The sequence below is a fragment of the Hydra vulgaris genome, chromosome 01, assembly GCF_038396675.1.
Source record: "Hydra vulgaris chromosome 01, alternate assembly HydraT2T_AEP".
Lineage (NCBI taxonomy): Eukaryota > Metazoa > Cnidaria > Hydrozoa > Anthoathecata > Hydridae > Hydra > Hydra vulgaris.
Genome location: NC_088920.1, coordinates 38,966,704 through 38,985,565, shown reverse-complemented (window position 1 = coordinate 38,985,565; position 18,862 = coordinate 38,966,704). Strand labels below are relative to the sequence as shown.

The 18,862-nt window shown below is 28.1% G+C and overlaps 1 protein-coding gene across 1 annotated transcript in view; it reads right to left on the bottom strand.

The window, feature by feature from the left end:
* LOC100197675 (ras-related protein Rab6) overlaps positions 1-18,862 on the bottom strand; it is a 44,610-nt gene continuing 25,748 nt past the window's right edge. The window contains exons 6-7 of the mRNA XM_065788129.1: positions 7,368-7,461; positions 1-576 (exon numbers count right to left, since the gene is read on the bottom strand). Of these exons, the coding sequence (XP_065644201.1) occupies positions 442-576; positions 7,368-7,461 (229 nt within the window). The 3' untranslated portion in view covers positions 1-441. The remainder of the gene's footprint in view (positions 577-7,367; positions 7,462-18,862) is intronic.

The following is an 18,862-nucleotide window of genomic DNA, read 5'->3' as shown; positions in this document are numbered from 1 at the left end:
TTTTTAATCACAAAATCTTTGTTTTATATTTCATATAAATATGTTACAGAAAGGTTCATGTAACAAAAATTTTAAACATGTTAACATGGCAATTCAAAAAGAATTAAAAAACCATGAAAAAAACTACAAAAAAAATCCATTGAGAAAAAGACAATAAAAAGAATAATAACTTTAAATAAACCACAATAAATAATTTTTAAAAACAATTACAAAACAACTGAAAAACATTTCAAATAATAAAGGAGAAAATCAGAAAACAGAACTACGCATGCGCAATTCAATAAAAAACTTCTCATGCACAATTCAAGAAAGAAACCCATACTTAGACCGGAAAAGAACTTAAGTATTGATACTTTTTCTTGAACGATATTATTGCACATGTCATATATAGAATGTCGTTTGAAACTCAAAGCCCTTTAGAATTCAAAATACATGTTTATACTAGCAAGGACAACCACGTCCTTCTTGGTTGTTCTGATCTTGAGGATTATCTTTTAATGTAACCTCTATTAAATCTTCTTTTTTATCTGGTGTGTTCTCCATGCCTGGCAAAGCTGATGCGACTTTTCGAAACAGCTTAATAGAAAATTGATTTTGATTAAAAATTATTTTTAGAAAAAAATCATTTTTATAAAAACCAATGAAAATTTTAATTATTTTAATCTGAGTAATTTTTCGTAATTAGACGGCAATTGTAAATCACGTGGTGTAATGTTTTTTTCGGGAGGGCAAAGTTGTAAACAATATATTTTGAGAATACTTATCTGATTTTTTATTGTTTATGTTAATTAGAAAATACGTCGTGTTTTTAATGTCAATTAAAATTAAAAAGAATTTAAAAATTTACTTGTCAAGCAGCTTGTTAGGTTTTTAGCTGTTCGTGGGCTGAGTACAACTGGATGTAGAGTCAAACTTGTTGCTGGAGCATTTACTGCAATGGATTTACATATGTTATTGAGACAGCAGAAGAACAGGAAAAAAAACTTAAATAATCATATACGGAGTAACTAAAAGCTTTAGAACTGATTGAACCAACTATGTACTTATGGAAAACAGGAAAGACTTAGTAGCTGAGTGGCCGAGCCTATTATAGGAAAATTTTTTTCGTATATTTTAAAAAAAAAACTTTACTTTGGGATATATTGGCGAGTACAAGAACTAAAAAAAATTTTAATTTTTTGATAGTGGTTTTGTATATATGCATTTGCATTATAGTTTTTAAAAAGACTTTTTTTTGTACATTCTGAAATTAAGGGTTTGCAAAAAATCAATAGAAAAATAAAACTTTGGATTGCCTTTAGTAAGAACGACTTTCTGCTTGGTTTTCACTAATTCTAATTCACCATTAATGTTTGGACACTTATATGTTGAAGTAGTGAAATTTGAGTTCTGGGATAAGGTGAAAACAAATTTAGATATTTTTTCCAAAACGTATTTCTCTAGCATTATTATTATTAGAACCTATAAGATTCTGCAAAAAATGTGATAAATTAATACTTAAAGAGCCAGAAATCAGCGCTAATGAATTTAACCCATGTAGCAGTGTTTAGTGTGAAAAATGCTTCCACTGTTCTAAAATGCTTCCAATGTGTCAAAATTTTAAAAAAAGAGGATTATAATTATTAGCAGATTGAGATTTGTTACATGTGCTCCAAGACTACTTTGTGTTTTAATCTTCATTAAGATGTCTTTATGTGTTAGATTTTTTATAAGCAATCAATTACGACGTTTAATTTTTTCCTATCAGTTATTACATTCAATTCCTTTTTTTAAAACATTTATTTAAAATATTATTTAAATCTTTTTTTTGTTGACAAAAAGTTGTATTTCTTAAAACCATTTGTCATCTTTTCTGTATCTTTAAAAGATTTTACAATCATATTTGGAAAAAAAAAACTATTTCTTTACCTAAGTTACCTAATCTTCCAGTCCCTAATTGATATAAATTCATTTTTAATTATGTAAAGTTTAAACAGTAAGTAAATATTAGTTAAAATAGAAAACAATGTAAATTTCTTAAAAGCGTAGTGGAACGTTTTATTATATTGTAAAAACGTTATATATAACAAAAGAAAAGCTTTTTAATTATTTATAAATATTTAAAATGTTAAAAAAAAGAATTTTTTAAAAGACTATTTAGAAACTAGTGCACTTCTTAAATTTGATATAGCAGCACATGCATGCAGTATTCATGATCGGTAGGTATAATGACTGTGTTGTTTTTAAAATACGTGTTTTACCCTTTTTATTGCCTAATCTGCATAAATGGGTACATTAGACTGATAACATAATAACAATAACAATTATTGAAAAAAAAAATGAAACTTACTTTAGAGTTAAAGTAACTAAAAATAAATTATACAAAATTGTTTTTTAAACAATAAGAAAATAAATAATCAACAAATAAATTTATTGCAAAAACACCCACCTAATCAATAATATAATTTAACCCTTTTGCGACTGAGTTAAAAACATCTATATGACTGCGTGTAAAATAACAAATTTGAATCAAGAACAATTGAGAGGATATAAAATAAAAAACTACTTGTCAGAAAATAACAAATGAGTTTTTTTTTGTTAGAGAATAGACTTAAATATAATTTAAAAATAAAAAAAATTTCTTTAGTCATGTAATAAAAATACCATATTGAATAAACAAAAATATATAATTTCTTAGGGGCTTATTACATGAGTAAAAGTCAGCCCAGGCTAAGATTCAGTCTGCTCACATGGGCTGAATTTTTGCCCTACCTGGTTATTTTAATTCTTACGAATTAAAATTTACAATTATATGATGGACAGGTTAAATTTCCCCCTGGATAAATATCCTAGCCCGTTTTATGAAACCGATCCAGGATTTTTAGCTCTGGCAAATTTCATTTATTGTAAAATTAAAAACTCTTCTTCAAAATTTATTAGTGAAACAAATAAAAAAAATGCACAAAAGTTTGATTTCATTGAGATAAAGATGACAAAATTTCAAACTTAATTTGTCAAATTTTGAATCTCAAATGGAATATAATAACAAGGATTTCAATGCTGAAAAACCAAACCAGTATGAAAGTATTGGGAAAGTTTAAGCTAACATTTACATTCACCTGGTTTGGGTTGGGCCTGTTAGCCCAAATGAAAATGTGTTGTCTGAACAAAATAAAATATATCTCTAATTAAAAGAGGTTATACCAGAGTTTAAGAAAAAATCAAAGAAATTCATCAGAACTTTTCATTAGTTGTTACATCAGGTCAAAAGAGCGGAAGTGGTAAAATAGTACTTGAATTTTATGATCATCTTGTTCAAATATGGGGTAGATCTTCTTCTATTGAACCATTATCTTTTGGGAAATCAACTTATAATGTTAATAAAGAAATTTTTGATAATAACAAAAATATAGAAAATGTATCAATTGCTTCAGTTAGCAGTTGATAATACAGATGATGTAAATATATGTTTATGTAGTGTTGAAGACAATAATGTTGTTGATTTCTCTTTATAATTACCCCAGATAATGTATCTGTTAAAAATGATTTTTGTGATATAACTGATACACTCTAGCTTGTTTTATCTATTTTTTAAATATATTTTTGTTTTACTTTTTAGTAAACATTTGTCAACAATTGTTTTTTAAACTTAAGTTAAAAAAAACAAAAACAACTTTGTTGTAAAATTTAGTTTTTTTTTGTTATTAGTAAGTTACCTAAAAATTTTTTAAAGATAAGTTTTTGTGTTATTAGTTAATCAATAATTTTTCTACTATATACTTTGTAATTGTTTTCTACTATATACTTTGTAATTGTTTTCTACTATATACTTTGTAATTGTTTTCTACTATATTCTTTGTAACTGTTTTCCGTATATGTTTACCTTCAGAGTTATTAACAGAGTAAATACTGTCTGGGTGGTATGGTCTCTCCAATGCATCACTGCGATCTCTTTCAATTTGATGCTCTACATTTAAGTCAAAAGATATTTTAGCAAAAGTTATATAGAACAAAATAAGTATAAATAACAATAGGAACTGTTTCTATTTTTATATCGACTATCTTCCTTAAAAATCCTTATCTTACTTTTAATCTACCATATGCACATTCCACCTGATTTCTTGCAGAGCGTAACATGTTGTTAAATATAATTTCCTCATTATTTGAACAACTTTGAAATTCCTTTAAGCAAAATCTTGTTAATGGGTATGCTGGATCTCCAATCAAGTAGTTAGGAATTGAATGATAGCCATGTAAACTGTACAATATTTGTGGTAATATCCCTTCAATTAATTTTATATTAATAGTAGAATTTGTAAACATATCTGCATCATATACAAATCCCAGCCATTTCCATTCAACATAGATAAAGTATCTTTTACTATCACATACTGCTTGTACATTTAATGAAAAATATTGCTTGTAACAAAAATAGTCTTGAGCATTTTTTATAGAGCATTTTAGTTGGATATGAATAACATCAATGCATCCAAAAGCTTGTATCATACCAAACTTTACTTCAAACTGAGAAAATAATTTTGTCATATCCTCCTTATTTTTAGGTAGATGTAAGTATTTAGGTCCAACAATATTATTAATGGCATTGCACACAGCCTTTACAGTTTTTGAAACAGTACATTGATGAATGCCAAAAATATTTGCTGTCATCCATAGGGAACCAGTATAGATACACAGTAAGTGCTAAACTTTGTTTGGTTTCTAATAATTTGTATGCAATTACTAAACCATTAAATTGCAATATAAGAGCTTTAAATAGACTGCACTGTCGAATTATGAACAACACTAATTGTAAATTATTAAATGAGTAGACATGTTGCAGTAACTTTTTTTATACTGACTTGGTTAAAAAAATTGAAGCCAAGATGAAAACGGCTATATAATAAGAAGATTTCTTCAACACGACACCGGGCTGTAGTTTTAACCCAGGCTGACTTTCACTCATGTAATCACCCTCTTAATTTAATCTTAAAATATTATTAGATTAATTCATAAACATATAGTTTTAAATGTTACTCAGCAAAAAAGTATGAAATTAGCCTGCCAGTACTATGCGTTTAAATCTTTTGTGAATTTAAAGCACATTGAAGAATTAGATGAAAAGCTAACTTCTTGTACCATTTATAGGATTTTTGAAGAGCCTGAATTCCATGTAAATGCTGGTTTACCCGGTCAACACCACCCATATGCATATTGTATGACTTGACCATTGACCATTGAAGTATAATGTTTCATCTTTATCAGATTTTCCTGTTTCCACCATCACTGGATTGTGATATGTTGACAGCTTTAGTTGCATGACAAATTGGGTAAGAAACAAAAAGTTTATTACCCGATTTGTCAATTTGCAGGCTAACATTTTATTTTCTTTGCTGCAAGTTTTGTAAAAAATAGCAGTCCCTTTTGCAAGTTGCTCATTTAATATCTCTTTGCTGTAGTGTTTTGGTTAGCGTGAATAGTTCCACAAATATAAGACTTCTTGGACAAGAGGAAGCTGACAAGAGAAGGGCTTGTATAGTAATTATCATTAAAGACTATATGACCTTTATTTAGAAATGGTCCCTTCAGCTCTATTGGTATATGTTGGCTTAAAGGCATTGTAGAATTTGTCATCATCACACATCCCAGTTGGTACTGGGATGTTTCCTAGTGTACTGTCGTCAGTACACTAGGAAATCAAGTGTAAAACCATCAGCTGTAGTCAACTCATTTTATGCCAAATTGTGCTCTTTTTTTCTTCTTCATATATTGCCAAAAATGCAATCTGCCCTTAAAAAGAACAAGGAATTCATCAATACTCAAGTGGTGTCCTGGACTGTAAACTTTTCAACAACGCTCTCTGATCATGTTGAGGAATGGTCTGACCCTATGCAATTGATCTCTATTAGGATCATTAAGATAATGATTAGGATCATTATTGTTAATGAAATACATAAATTTGAGGATAACCTTGAAACGGTCTCGAGATATGGTTTTCGAAATATTGGTTTTCAATAAAGATCATCGATGGACCAATACATATTCAAATTTGGTTTATGTACAATACCCATTAATATATTTAGACCAAAAAATGTTTTCATTTTAACTACTGTAACAGGTTTCCAATTAGTAAAAAGTAAAAAGTAAGAATTTTTGGCCTTTTCTGGGTAATTGCTCAAGAAATCTTTGCAGTATTTGTTACTTTTAGAAACAATATGTTCTAAAATAGTATTGGTTAAGTAAGCTTTAAAAAAGTCAAGAGTACTATCTCCTCCTATTCTAACATTTACACATTCAGTAGAAAAGAATGGAAAAGTGTCAGTAGATTTTTCCTTATTATCAGCACCAACATGCTCCCATTCTAACTGTAATTCTGTTTGATCAGGAACAACACGATCAATGAACTGTTGATGAGATCAACCACCATGAACACAAGAAAACCTAGTCCTAATTTGGCCTCGATTAGGTTGTATGTTATAACAAACACCTCTATCTAGAGCAACATGATCAAAAGAATGTAAACCACTTACATTTCTACTTCCACATCTGGCTCTCACACTTTTCTTGGGCTGTGAAACATTATAAGATAGTTGTTGAGTTTCATAACATTCCTTCTCACTATCAGATTCTATACTTATATCACTAGATGATTCCTCATAAATTTCTTCTTCAGTTTCAGATTCTATGATCAGGCTTTCTCCTCAGATGCAGAAATATCTTTGCAGAAATTTTGATATTTAGGGGTATTTTTGATGGATGGTAAAACTAAATTTTGAGCTGGTAAATCCTCAGACAAGGATAGTAGTTCTTCATTTACATAACCTAAAATACTTTTAGAATCACTAGAGTTACCAAGATCAATATCGCTATTTACATATTACTATCATCAAACAAAATATCAAGGATCTCATTCATATCAGTAAAACTTGTTCGCTTTTTGGCCATTTTTCAAAATTAATCTTTGACCGATCTATAAATGTAAATGACAAACAATTTGAAGTTTAAAATTACTGATGGACTGTCAGGCGGTTCACTCGTCATTTAGAAACAGATTTTTCAGGAAAGGGTTAACTAAATATGTTCACATACTTTCTATTTTATTGACTAAAGGATGTTCAAAGAGATTTTCTATGCTAATTTTTTTTTAAATTATATTTTAATTGTATTTATGCAAGTGCATATAATTTTCGAAATTATATACCAAATTTGATTTATTATTTACTTGTTTGTTTTTATGTTTATAAAAGGTTTGTTTACATTTTATAAAAGTTTTGTTTATTTTTGCTCTCCCGAGAAAAACATTGCGTCACATGGTTCATAATAGCCGCTTGTTTCCAAAATTTTCTGTGGAAATAATTTTTGGAAATTAACAACAAATAGGCTTTTAGTACCTGTTTTACATTGTGACCTGCTTTTGCACTTGTTTCAATAAACATAACATTTAACTCTTTGGCTTTTGCTTCCCCGCTTTCAGTGGCAACTTGCCTGAAAAACAAATTGTTAAATAAAATAAATTTAATTAAAATATACACACATGTCTCAATATCTACTAATCTCTCTCCCTCCCTTCTTATCTCACTCTCTCTTTCTCTGTATATATATATATATATATATATATATATATATATATATATATATATATATATATATATATATATAAATAAAGAGTATATCATTAAAAGTATATAAGTATATTACAGGGTGTATATACTATATATATATATATATATATATATATATATATATATACACAACCCGTAGATGTTGTCTGAAAGTTTTTTCCATACTTCGTTGACAAAAAGTAAAAATTAAAATAAAGAGTATATCATTAAAAGTATATAAGTATATTACAGGGTGTATATACTATATATATATATATATATATATATATATATATATATATATATATATATATATATATATATATATATATATATATATATATATATATATATATATATACAACCCGTAGATGTTGTCTGAAAGTTTTTTCCATATTTTGTTGACAAAAAGTAAAAATTAAAATGCAAGACCGGAATTATTTTTTTTTATTAATTGATAGACTGCCTGCCCCAACCAAACCCTCAGTCGATGTAGCAACACTCCCTTGCGGGTCAGGCTAAAAGATAGTAGATGTAGCAGCACTCCCTTGCGGGTCAGGCTATTTGTCAGTCAATGTAGCAGCACTCCCTTGCGAGTCAGGCTATTTGTCAGTCGATGTAGCAGCACTCCCTTGCGAGTCAGGCTATAAGATAGTCGATGTAGCAAGACAAACATTAACATTTTGTTTTTTTTAATAAAATGTAAAAACATTTTATTAAAAAAAACAAAAATAAAAACATTGTTTATATTGTTAAAAACATTCAGAATGTTTTTAAAAACATTCTGGTCAATTAAATTTGCGTTTTTGTGGTTTTTTTAAAAAACGATTTATTTGTAATTAAATTAATGGTTTTTACTTTCGTCCAACACGCAAATGTTGGACGAAAGTCAAAAGTAATTAAAAGTGACGTATGTGTTGGCGTAAGAATCACTTTTTTCCTTCCGCTCTTCCCAAAGACAACAAACTATAGATCTATAGATCTATATATATATATATATATATATGACTTATACAACTTAGTTTCTCCGCGCAGCGGCCTTGCTCGGTTGCAAGGTTCGTGTTTCGGAGTTAAAGAGTTGAGAGAGGGTTGCACCACGAATAACAACTAAAAAATAAAAATAATAAAAACACAAAAAAATGAGTAGCCTCCTCGACTGTAGTGGCCCCCCTCGGGCCTTGGGGAGGTGAATAATCTAAAAAAAAAAAAAAAAAAAAAATTTCTTCAATTTCTTATTTTCCATGCTAAGAAATTAAAGGCAAGTGGTCAATTCAACCGCCTAACGCATTGACTTGACGGTCAATTGTTATTTTTGGACGGTCAAAATTTTAATTTTTTTATTAGTTTAAATTTTAATTATAGTATTAGTTCTTCATAACAGAACTTTGTAAATACAATAATAGGAATACCACACTGTTAATTTTAATGCTTAAAATTAACGACTTGGTATTCCTTTTAAAATAACTATTTTAAATAAAACCAATGTATTTTTAAAATAGAAACTTGCAAATAACAAATGCTTTAACTACCTGCTGATGTTAAAAGTTTCAAAAATTCTCGCACCCATAGATTTTCACTCAATTAAAAAAGGAAGTTTGATAACATCCAAAAAAGTCATTGCTAAATTTTTTTTTTACCAAAACATTTTTTTAAAAATATTGAAAAATGAAAACTGAACGCTTAATACTAAAAGAAATCATTTTATGAAATGCATTTAATGAAAACATTAAATGAAAAAAAAAGTACATTTAGAAGAATTTGGAATAGAGAAAAAAGTAAATTTGAAATGTTCTTAGTTATACATACAGCAATTTCAAAAAATAATAAAAAATAAGAGCTTCTTTAAAGTTTATAATGTTAAAGAAAATTAAATTATTGCACATTTTACATCTTTGCTTATTGAAACCATTTTAAAAACTGCTAATATTAATTAGTTGATATTAATGCTATTATTAAAAATGATTACTTAATACTAAGAAGTCATCATTTTATGAAAAATTACCATAAAAATTATTGTTACATAAAAAGAGATTTTTCCTAAGTATATATATATATACTTTTAAGATTTCTATTACAGAAAAAAAGTACTAACAGGCAATTAGTAATAAAAAATTTCTCTATAAATCATTTATTTATTCATTATAATTAATGGCAAAAACTAACGAGAAAATTAATAAAAATATTCAAAGGAAAAAAAAAGATAACTAAGTACAGTTGAAAGTAAAAAGTAATTATATATTATAAAGCAATTATTATATATTACAGCGCTGGCCAGAACTTTTGATGTGAGAGCCGCATATAAACACTGATGTGTACCAAAGAGCCGCATTAAATATGTTGCTATGTCAACTTCATCTTTAAAGAAAATAATTGGCAATGTAAATAAATGTAAATTTAGATTTTTTATACAGCAATATTTTTTAAAATGAAAATTGGACTTTTATAAATAAACTTAGTATGTAGACAATTTATGTTTAGTATTTAGTTTTTGTTACAAAAAAGAAAGTAAAAACTTTTCTTTAAATGTAAACTTGGCTATATAAAATCTGATTCCTTTTTATTCACACTAGAAAACCATATGTAAAAAAAATGTAGGGGGCCATCCATATATTATGTACACAAAAATTTCCAGATTTAGACACCCCCTGTTGCACCTTGTACATTTTTATACCCCCACAGTGGTCTTACCTCCCCTTGAACTTGCTTATAACCAATTAATAGCATAAGTCACTAAAAACTACAAAATACCAAATAAATTATTAAAAAATAAAATTTTTTCAATGAACGTAAATTAAGTTCAAATAACTTTTATTTTTAATGAAAAAATAACTTTTTCATTATTCAGCAAAAAATTAGACATAACAGGAAGAATTCTTTTTATAATATAAATTGTTTTGTAAAAGACCATTAGAAAATTCTTCTTGCATAACTATTTGTATAATTTACATTTATCAGGCAACAAGATTTTGAACACTACTGATAAGTTTTTAAAAATCTGGTTTCAAGCTTGTACTTGATATTCTAAGCAACTCTAACAAATGTTCACTAGTTAAATTGGCACAATACTTTGATTTAACAAATTTCATAGTTGAAAATAAAGATTCACATGTACATGTTGAACCAAAAATTGAAATGAGTTTTATAGTTATAGTTGAGGATGCTTAACTTCAAGAACTATTTTTCAAAAATCCTTGGAGATCTAATAATACATTTCAAATTGAGATATTTCTTCAAGCATATTTCCTGGAATTGGACAACCATCACTAATATCAATTAAAAAAGGATTTACTAAAAATGCTAACGATGATTTAATGATGATTTTAAGAGCATACAAATCTTTAAACTTGTTTCGAAAGTCTTTAAATAAATTCTGTAGTTTTTCTCGGTTTAATCTTATGATCATCATACTGAATCGTAAGATTAGGAATATAAATCATCTTCTTCATTTGAGGAAAATGATTAAAAATTTTTAAGTTAAGATGGTTCTAAAATTGAGCAATTTTTTTTGAAAACTAAATATAGTCTGAGCAAGATCAGATTTTTTTCTTTTCCCTGAAGTGACAAATTCAGTTTTTGTAAATGTTCCATTCACATCAGTTCAAAATAACAAATCTTGTAAAAAATTCACATCATCAAAGATTTCAAATATCTTTTGCTTCCAAGCATAAAAGATTTAACTGGTTCTAATAGTTCTACAAACCTGTAAAAAACGTCACTACTTGAAAGCCACCTCACAGCACAGTAAAACAACAAGTCACTTGGTTTGTCAGCAAGATTCGATTCACAAATGAAATTTTTAAACTGTGATTTTTTGTATTAGATTGAATATAATTTACAATCTCCAGCACTGATTTAAAAACAATTGGAAAATTAATATGTTTTGCTCGATTTATCACACAATGAACTGGGATAAACTCTGGATACGTAGGATCACATTTTAGTAAAGAAATAAGCCCAATATGTTTTCCAACTATTGCTGTTGCACTATCTGTAGCAACACTAACAAACTTGTTCTTAGGAGCATTGGCTTTCATGAGAACAGTGTCAAGGGCTTTCTTTAAATCAATTCCATGAGTTGTGTCTTTTAGGTCTGCCAAATCTAGCAACTCTTCTTTCACAAGTACATCTAATGTTACATATCTAACAAATACTGCCATTTGAGGTTTATCTTGAATATCAATTGATTCATCCAATGCTAAACTGAACGCTTTACAATTTTTTAAGTAATTTAACAAATGCTGTTTAACTTTGACACTAATCTCAGATTTTAGTTGTATGTCAAGAAACAAAAATATTTGAAATTAACCTTTGAATTTTGTTATTATTAGGATCTAAAACAGAGATCACATCTATTTTGATTTTGTTTTACAAATCCTCCACCGTTGTAAGGATGTTTACTTCTTGCAAAACTTTAAAAAAGAGTTGCAATGACATTCTAAGAGCCGCATGCAGCTTAGGAGCCGCTATTTGGCCATCCTTGATATACTATTATTAAAATAACAGCAATTATTACAAATATTATTAAAATAACAGAAATTAATATAAATATTATTAGAATAACAGCAAAATTATTCTGAAAAAATAACAGCAACTATTACATATTATTATGAAAAAATAACAGCAACTATTACATATTATTATGAAAAAATAACAGCAATTATATATTACTATTAAAATAATGTATTAAATATTTTTAAAATGTTAATAAAAAAAAAATTTTCACTACTAGTAAAATAAAAATAATGAAAATAAGTGAATATTCGTCAACAAAACATATCGTAAACAACAAAACATATTATAAACAACAAAACATATTGTAAACAACAAAACATATCGTAAACAATAAAACATATCGTAAACAATAAAACATATCGTAAACAATAAAACTATTTTAAACACTTCACAATTTTGATTGTTTAATGAAATTTTAATTTATAGTTTTTTTCCAAATAACATCCTTATTATTTGTCATACATTTTTCATCACTAATTTTTTTTAACCGGTCAACCATGACTGACAAGAATTCATTTTGGGAGGTCAAAATAGGAATTTTAGTTATTTCGGTCAGTCGTTGACCAGCTGTAACTGTAACTGTTTAGAGACAAAGTTCTTCAAGTTTTATTCATCACAAAGTTCATTATTTGTACGCGAAAATTAATAAATTAATCGAAAGTCTTACAAAAAGTTGATTTCCTTCTGGACCAAACAAGTGCAACTTGACAAAATGTTGACCAAGCTGTATTTCGCTATCAATATTTCGTGGCGAATCCATTGTTGTCAATCACAGCCTTGCATCTTCGAGGCATAGAATCGATCAGGTGATCAATGAAACTTTGTGGAATCGCTGCCCAGGCCTTTTGGATTTGTTCAAACAGTTGATCCTTATTACGAACACCTTCACGATTAATTCTGCGGTTGACGATCTCCCACAGGTTCTCGATAGGGTTGAGATCTGGAGATTGAGGCGGCCAATCCATCACCGATAGGTGGTTGTCTTGAAACCACTGCTTGACTACTTTTGCAGTGTGTTTCGAATTGTTGTCTTGCTGAAAAACCCATTTTATTGGCATATTCCATTCAGCATGAGGTAACATAACATCTTTAAGGATATTTTATACATGAAATGGTCCATTATTCCATCATTTCGATGTATTGGACCTAGACCGTTAGCAGAAAAACACCCCCAAACCATTACATGGCCTCCACCATGCTTCACGGTCTTATGGTAGTAACGTAAATCGAGGCCTTTTCCGGCCGGTCGACGTACACGGCAAATGCCATCGCTCCCAATGATGTTGAACTTCGATTCATCACTGAACAGGACAGTTCGCCATTTCTGCACATTCCAGTCAATATGAGATGTAGCAAACAGGAGTCTTTTCTTCTGGTTATTTAGTAAAATCAGCGGTTTCTTTGCAGGGCATCGAGAAAACAATCCGGCTTCAACAGCACATCGTCTGATTGTTCGGTCCGATACAGGCAGCTCTAATTGCTTTTGTATCTCGACTGATGATATCCAAGGATCCTTCTTGACGGATCTAACAATCATAGAATCCTCTCTAGAAGTGGTGGAACGCGGTCTTCCACCTTTGTTATCCTGCTGCCAACTTCCCCGTAGCATGATATTTGGTATTTTTCAGGCGATATTTATCACAAATACTTTTTTGTGACATTCCACTTACGTCATCGATAATAATTTTCTTTCTTAGTTCCAATCCAAGACTGTCGGGAGCTATTTTTGCACTTGAAGTTATAAAAATAATAAAAATAAATAATCATGCTTCTCAAGGCTTACCGTGTTACATTTACCTTGTGATACAATAATGCTCTATGGAACAAAACGTCTTTGGTTCGATGTGGACTGTATTGATGTAATGAAACACTTGTTGTATTTCACTTCTTGTATTGATGTTCTTTGATAAAACACTTTGATAAAACTCACTTCGATAAACTGTCTTGATAATACTGACTGATTGACTTCCATATACTGACTGAATTACATGTCGATTTACATGTCTCTTATATAGTAAAATGAACCTGTGTGAACCTGTTCTGGAAGATTCTAGATGCTTCTTTTCGATGCTTCTGGAAGTTTCTGGATGCGTCTAGATGCTTCTGAATGTTTCTGGATATTTCGGGATGCTACTGGATGCTTCTGCATGCTTCTTCTGGAAACTTCTGGAAGCTTTTGCATGCTTCTAGAAACTTCTGGACTTCCTTTAATTATTAAAAAACTTCCGTGACGTTGACACGGACCAGACTTAAGAAAATGAAACAAACCAAAAAAGTTGCACTTGTTTTGTCCGCTGCAAAATGGCACTTGTCAACGAAATTCTGCCTGTGTGGTGTCACCTGTCAGCTGATTGCTCATGTCATGGCATGCTATGACTCCAGACTCCAGAACTGTTTGCTGCGGTAGTATAGTTCGTTTCGTTTTTAAGACATGTAAAATTAGGAACACTTTTTAGCATTGTTCGATGTTGGTTGCAAATGTTTTGTCTAATACTGTGTGTGTGTATATATATATATATATATATATATATATATATATATATATATATATATATATATATATATATATATATATGTATATATATATATATATGTGATATATATATATATGTGATTTATATATATATATATATATATATATATATATATATATATATATATATATATATATATATATATATATGTGATATATATTATTGAAATCACATGTATATATATATATGTGATTTCAATAATAGTGATTTTGCCAAACACCAAATATTTGCTGTGGGCATTTTTGTTTCGTTTTTTTTTTTTTGACTTGGTAGTGTCACAGCTCACAATATTTGTTGACTGTTACACCAAATTGTAATATAGCTATGTATAAATTCAAACTGTTCAAAAAAATGACAAAAATAACCAGCTCAGTTATATCTCACATTTCTGAGGTAATTTCATTTGCTGTTGATAGATATAAGACAAAAAACTTGAAGCTCATTAAAAATGATATCTTCACTACAACCTGAACTTAAAGCATGGTTTAACTTTAATGGGAATGATATTTATATGAATGCCTTTTTTATTGATCCACCAGGGATTAGTTAAGACATAATGAGCAAAAAAAACTTAACGCTCTGAGATAGATTGTGATGTGTAACACACATCACAATCTATCTCAGAGCGTTTATTTTTAAAAAATGTGTTTATTTTAAACAATCGTTAAAATTAATTTTATATTTAATTGAAAGCCTTTGTGTAAAATAAAAACTTAGAAAAGATCAACGAATAAAAGTTATTTATAACGTATAAAAATTGCATATAAATTGTTAAAACATCAAAACTGCCGTGGTCAAATTAAAGAATAAAAAAAAAGTAAAGAAAAAAGTATGTGAGCTTAGTTACAGCATGCAATTGCATGCTATTCCTGGCCAAGCCTTAGACGTCATATTTTTTATACTTACCTAACCAATAAGAAGCATTTTAAAGCACACACAGATATATATATATATATAACGGGTGATGCAGAAGTTATCGGACAAAATAAAAATGTCATTAACTTATTTATAAATAAAAAAACAAACTACTATTATATTTTTTCAAAATAAAGCATTTATCTTTTAATAAAAATATATTATTTTTTATATGAAAAAACACCACCATCTGCAATTGATCTCAATTTTGCTCTGACGCCTTTCATATGCGACTGTAAAAAGTTTAAATCAATTTCTTGTAGTTTTAGTTTAATGCAATCAATCAAAACTTGCTCTGTTGAAGCTTGCCAATCTCCCTCATAAACCTTCTGTGCCAAATGTCCCAAAAAATTTTCAATTGGTCGCGCTTGAGGCACATTTGGGGGATTGGATTCTTTATCAACATAATAGACATATTGGTCCATCCAATTTAGAGAATCTTTAGAATAATGAGAACTTGCTAAATCTGGCCAAAATAAATAGTTAAAGTCTCCATGATACTTGTGAATAAATGGAAGAAGTCGTTTTTCTAAACATTCAGTAATATAGATTGATGAATTGATTGCTACAGCCTTGAAAGTGCAAAACAATGGCTCGGACATACCACGGTTAGATATGGCTATCCACATTAAAATTTTTTTTGGAAATTTCTCTTTTCCTATAAAACGAACACTTTCTGGTCTTTTTGTTGTTTGTGTAGTATCCAGAATTTCCAGACATGTTGTCCCCTGCAAAACAAAAGTATTTTTCGTCATTGATGACTAGAAGCGATTTTGTGTTACAGAGTTGGTTAACTAGTTTCCTGCTTCTTTTCTTTGCCTTCATTTGTTGTTCTACAGTGTATTTTGGAGTCTTTTCACGTTTTCTATATTTAATATTCATTTTTTTTAACTGACGACCAATTGTCGATTCATTTACACCGAATTTAATACCTATTTTTCTCTGACTGACCCCTTTTCGATTGTTGACAAGTCTCGTTAATTCGGCTTTCTTTTCTCTAGTCCAGGATGTCGGACAACCAGGGAGCTTTCTATCAGAAAACAATTGAACAGTTTCAAGTCTTCTTAGGTTATCATATATTGTACTTAGAGCAAACCCTTCCTTTTCGAAATGATTTACGATTTTTTTTTTTTATATTAGGTTTATTTACAAAAAACATTTTTAGTCGCTTTCGAAGAGATTCTCGTTCAGCTGCATTTAACCTCATTTTAAATAATTGTGTTTCAAATAATAAAGTTTATATTTTATAGAACGTTTATGCCTACGCATAAAACCACAAAAACTAATTATTATGCTCAAATAATGAAATTAGGATTTATCCGATAACTTCCACATCACCCGTTATATATATATATAATATATATATATATATATATATATATATATATATATATATATATATATATATATATATATATATATATATATATATATATATTAAGCAAAAGTATTCATAAAAGATAATCAACTCTTTAGATTGTTCTAATAAAAAGTCTGACATAAATTAAATATTAAATCATAATATAAAACATAAAATTTAAAAGTAAGTGAAATCGCAAAGTATAATTAATGTAATCTTTTTAATGAATTATTTTTAGAATAGACCAGTTTAATTTAAAACTAATATATTTTTCTTTCAGTAGCCAATACTAAAAGAAAAAAAAAAGAAAGAAAAAAAAAAGAAAAAAAAAATTAATTTTAAATTAAACTGGTCGATTCTAAAAACTGCGCTTTCCTATAATAACATTTCCAAAAAATGTATACTATGTTTACAAGAAAAACTTGAAATTATTACTCATTTAGATCAAGAAAATTAACTGAATAAAAAATCTGAATTAATTTCTAAATGCAGACATGAAAATAAGTTTCTTTTGAAAAATTATGAAAACAAATGACAAGTCTAAAATTATCCTAATTTTAAAAAATTCTTTTTATGATTTTTTAATTATCAAATGTAGTTGATGCAACTTCCTGGTTGCAAAACACAACATTTATTACATAATTAATTATAACAATTCCCAACTTCCTGTGAAATAATTTTTTTATAATTTGAACTTTTTGATGTTTAGGCAATCTTCCTGATTACCCTACTGATTGAGAAACAAGCAGTCAAAGAAAATAAAAATTAGATAAGTGTTTTTACTAATATATTGCTCTGTTCTTTAAGAACATTGAGCACTCTATTTGTAGAATACACTGACATAATTTATATATATATATGCATATATATATAATTTATATATAATGTATATATATATATATATATATATATATATATATATATATATATATATATATATATATATTCACTGTCACGAGTTATATCAGTAAACTATGATAAATATGCAAAACTATTTACAGCTGTCATATTGGTTCACAAACAAATAAACAAAACTAATTCACGTCTTTAATCAAATGCAAATAATTTACTTGTCTTTCTGTTGAAAGCAAACAAAGATACATTCATAAAATTTCTCAAATAAATAAAATATATTCTTATTGTTTAGTGATATCTGACTTTCAGGATTATTTGAAAACAAGCTATCCTTATTGTAAATTATCTTATGTTAGCTCATATTCTCATAATCTCCTATAATATCACTAAAGAACTAAAGTGTTATTAAAGTTTGGAGTCTTATAACTTTTTTCTTTTTGGCTGAGTAAAGGAAATTGGTTTAAAGCTATTTGATGAAAAATGTTTGGTTATTAGAAAAAGTAACAAATTTCAATATCTGTATTTTATTAAAAATAGTTTAACATTAAATTATTAGTGAATAAAATAATTCTATTTTCTCATATGGCAGGTTTATCAATCTTAAAAGCATAACAAAACAGCGACTTGTTGAATGGATGGAATAATAATATATGCTCATTGTAACTGCATGGCTGGTCTTAGAGAGGCATATTCTCACATTGAAGCAACTTTATTTTATATTTATGCTGCAGTCAGAACTCATGATTCTAAAACAGTTACAGAAAAAAAAGCATACTGGATGCTTCCATCTTCATGCAAAGATATTCCATATTAATAATGCATTGATATAGATTTTACCTCCCCAAATACTTTAAAACAAAAGTTTGATGAAGTTTCGAAAAACTTTTTCACTTGGTATGCATAAAGTTAAATAATAAACCAAGAAAGAATTGTTTGTGTTCAGATTGTCATAAACAAAATATTGAGTTGAGTAGTATTGTTAAACACTGTTATACACTGTTGCACTTTGATTTTATTCAAAAAAAGCCTGCAGGATTTTTTGACATTTCATGCACTTTCAGGCATTGTGAAAACTTCAAATATGTTCTTGCTTATGTCAAATATTTTGC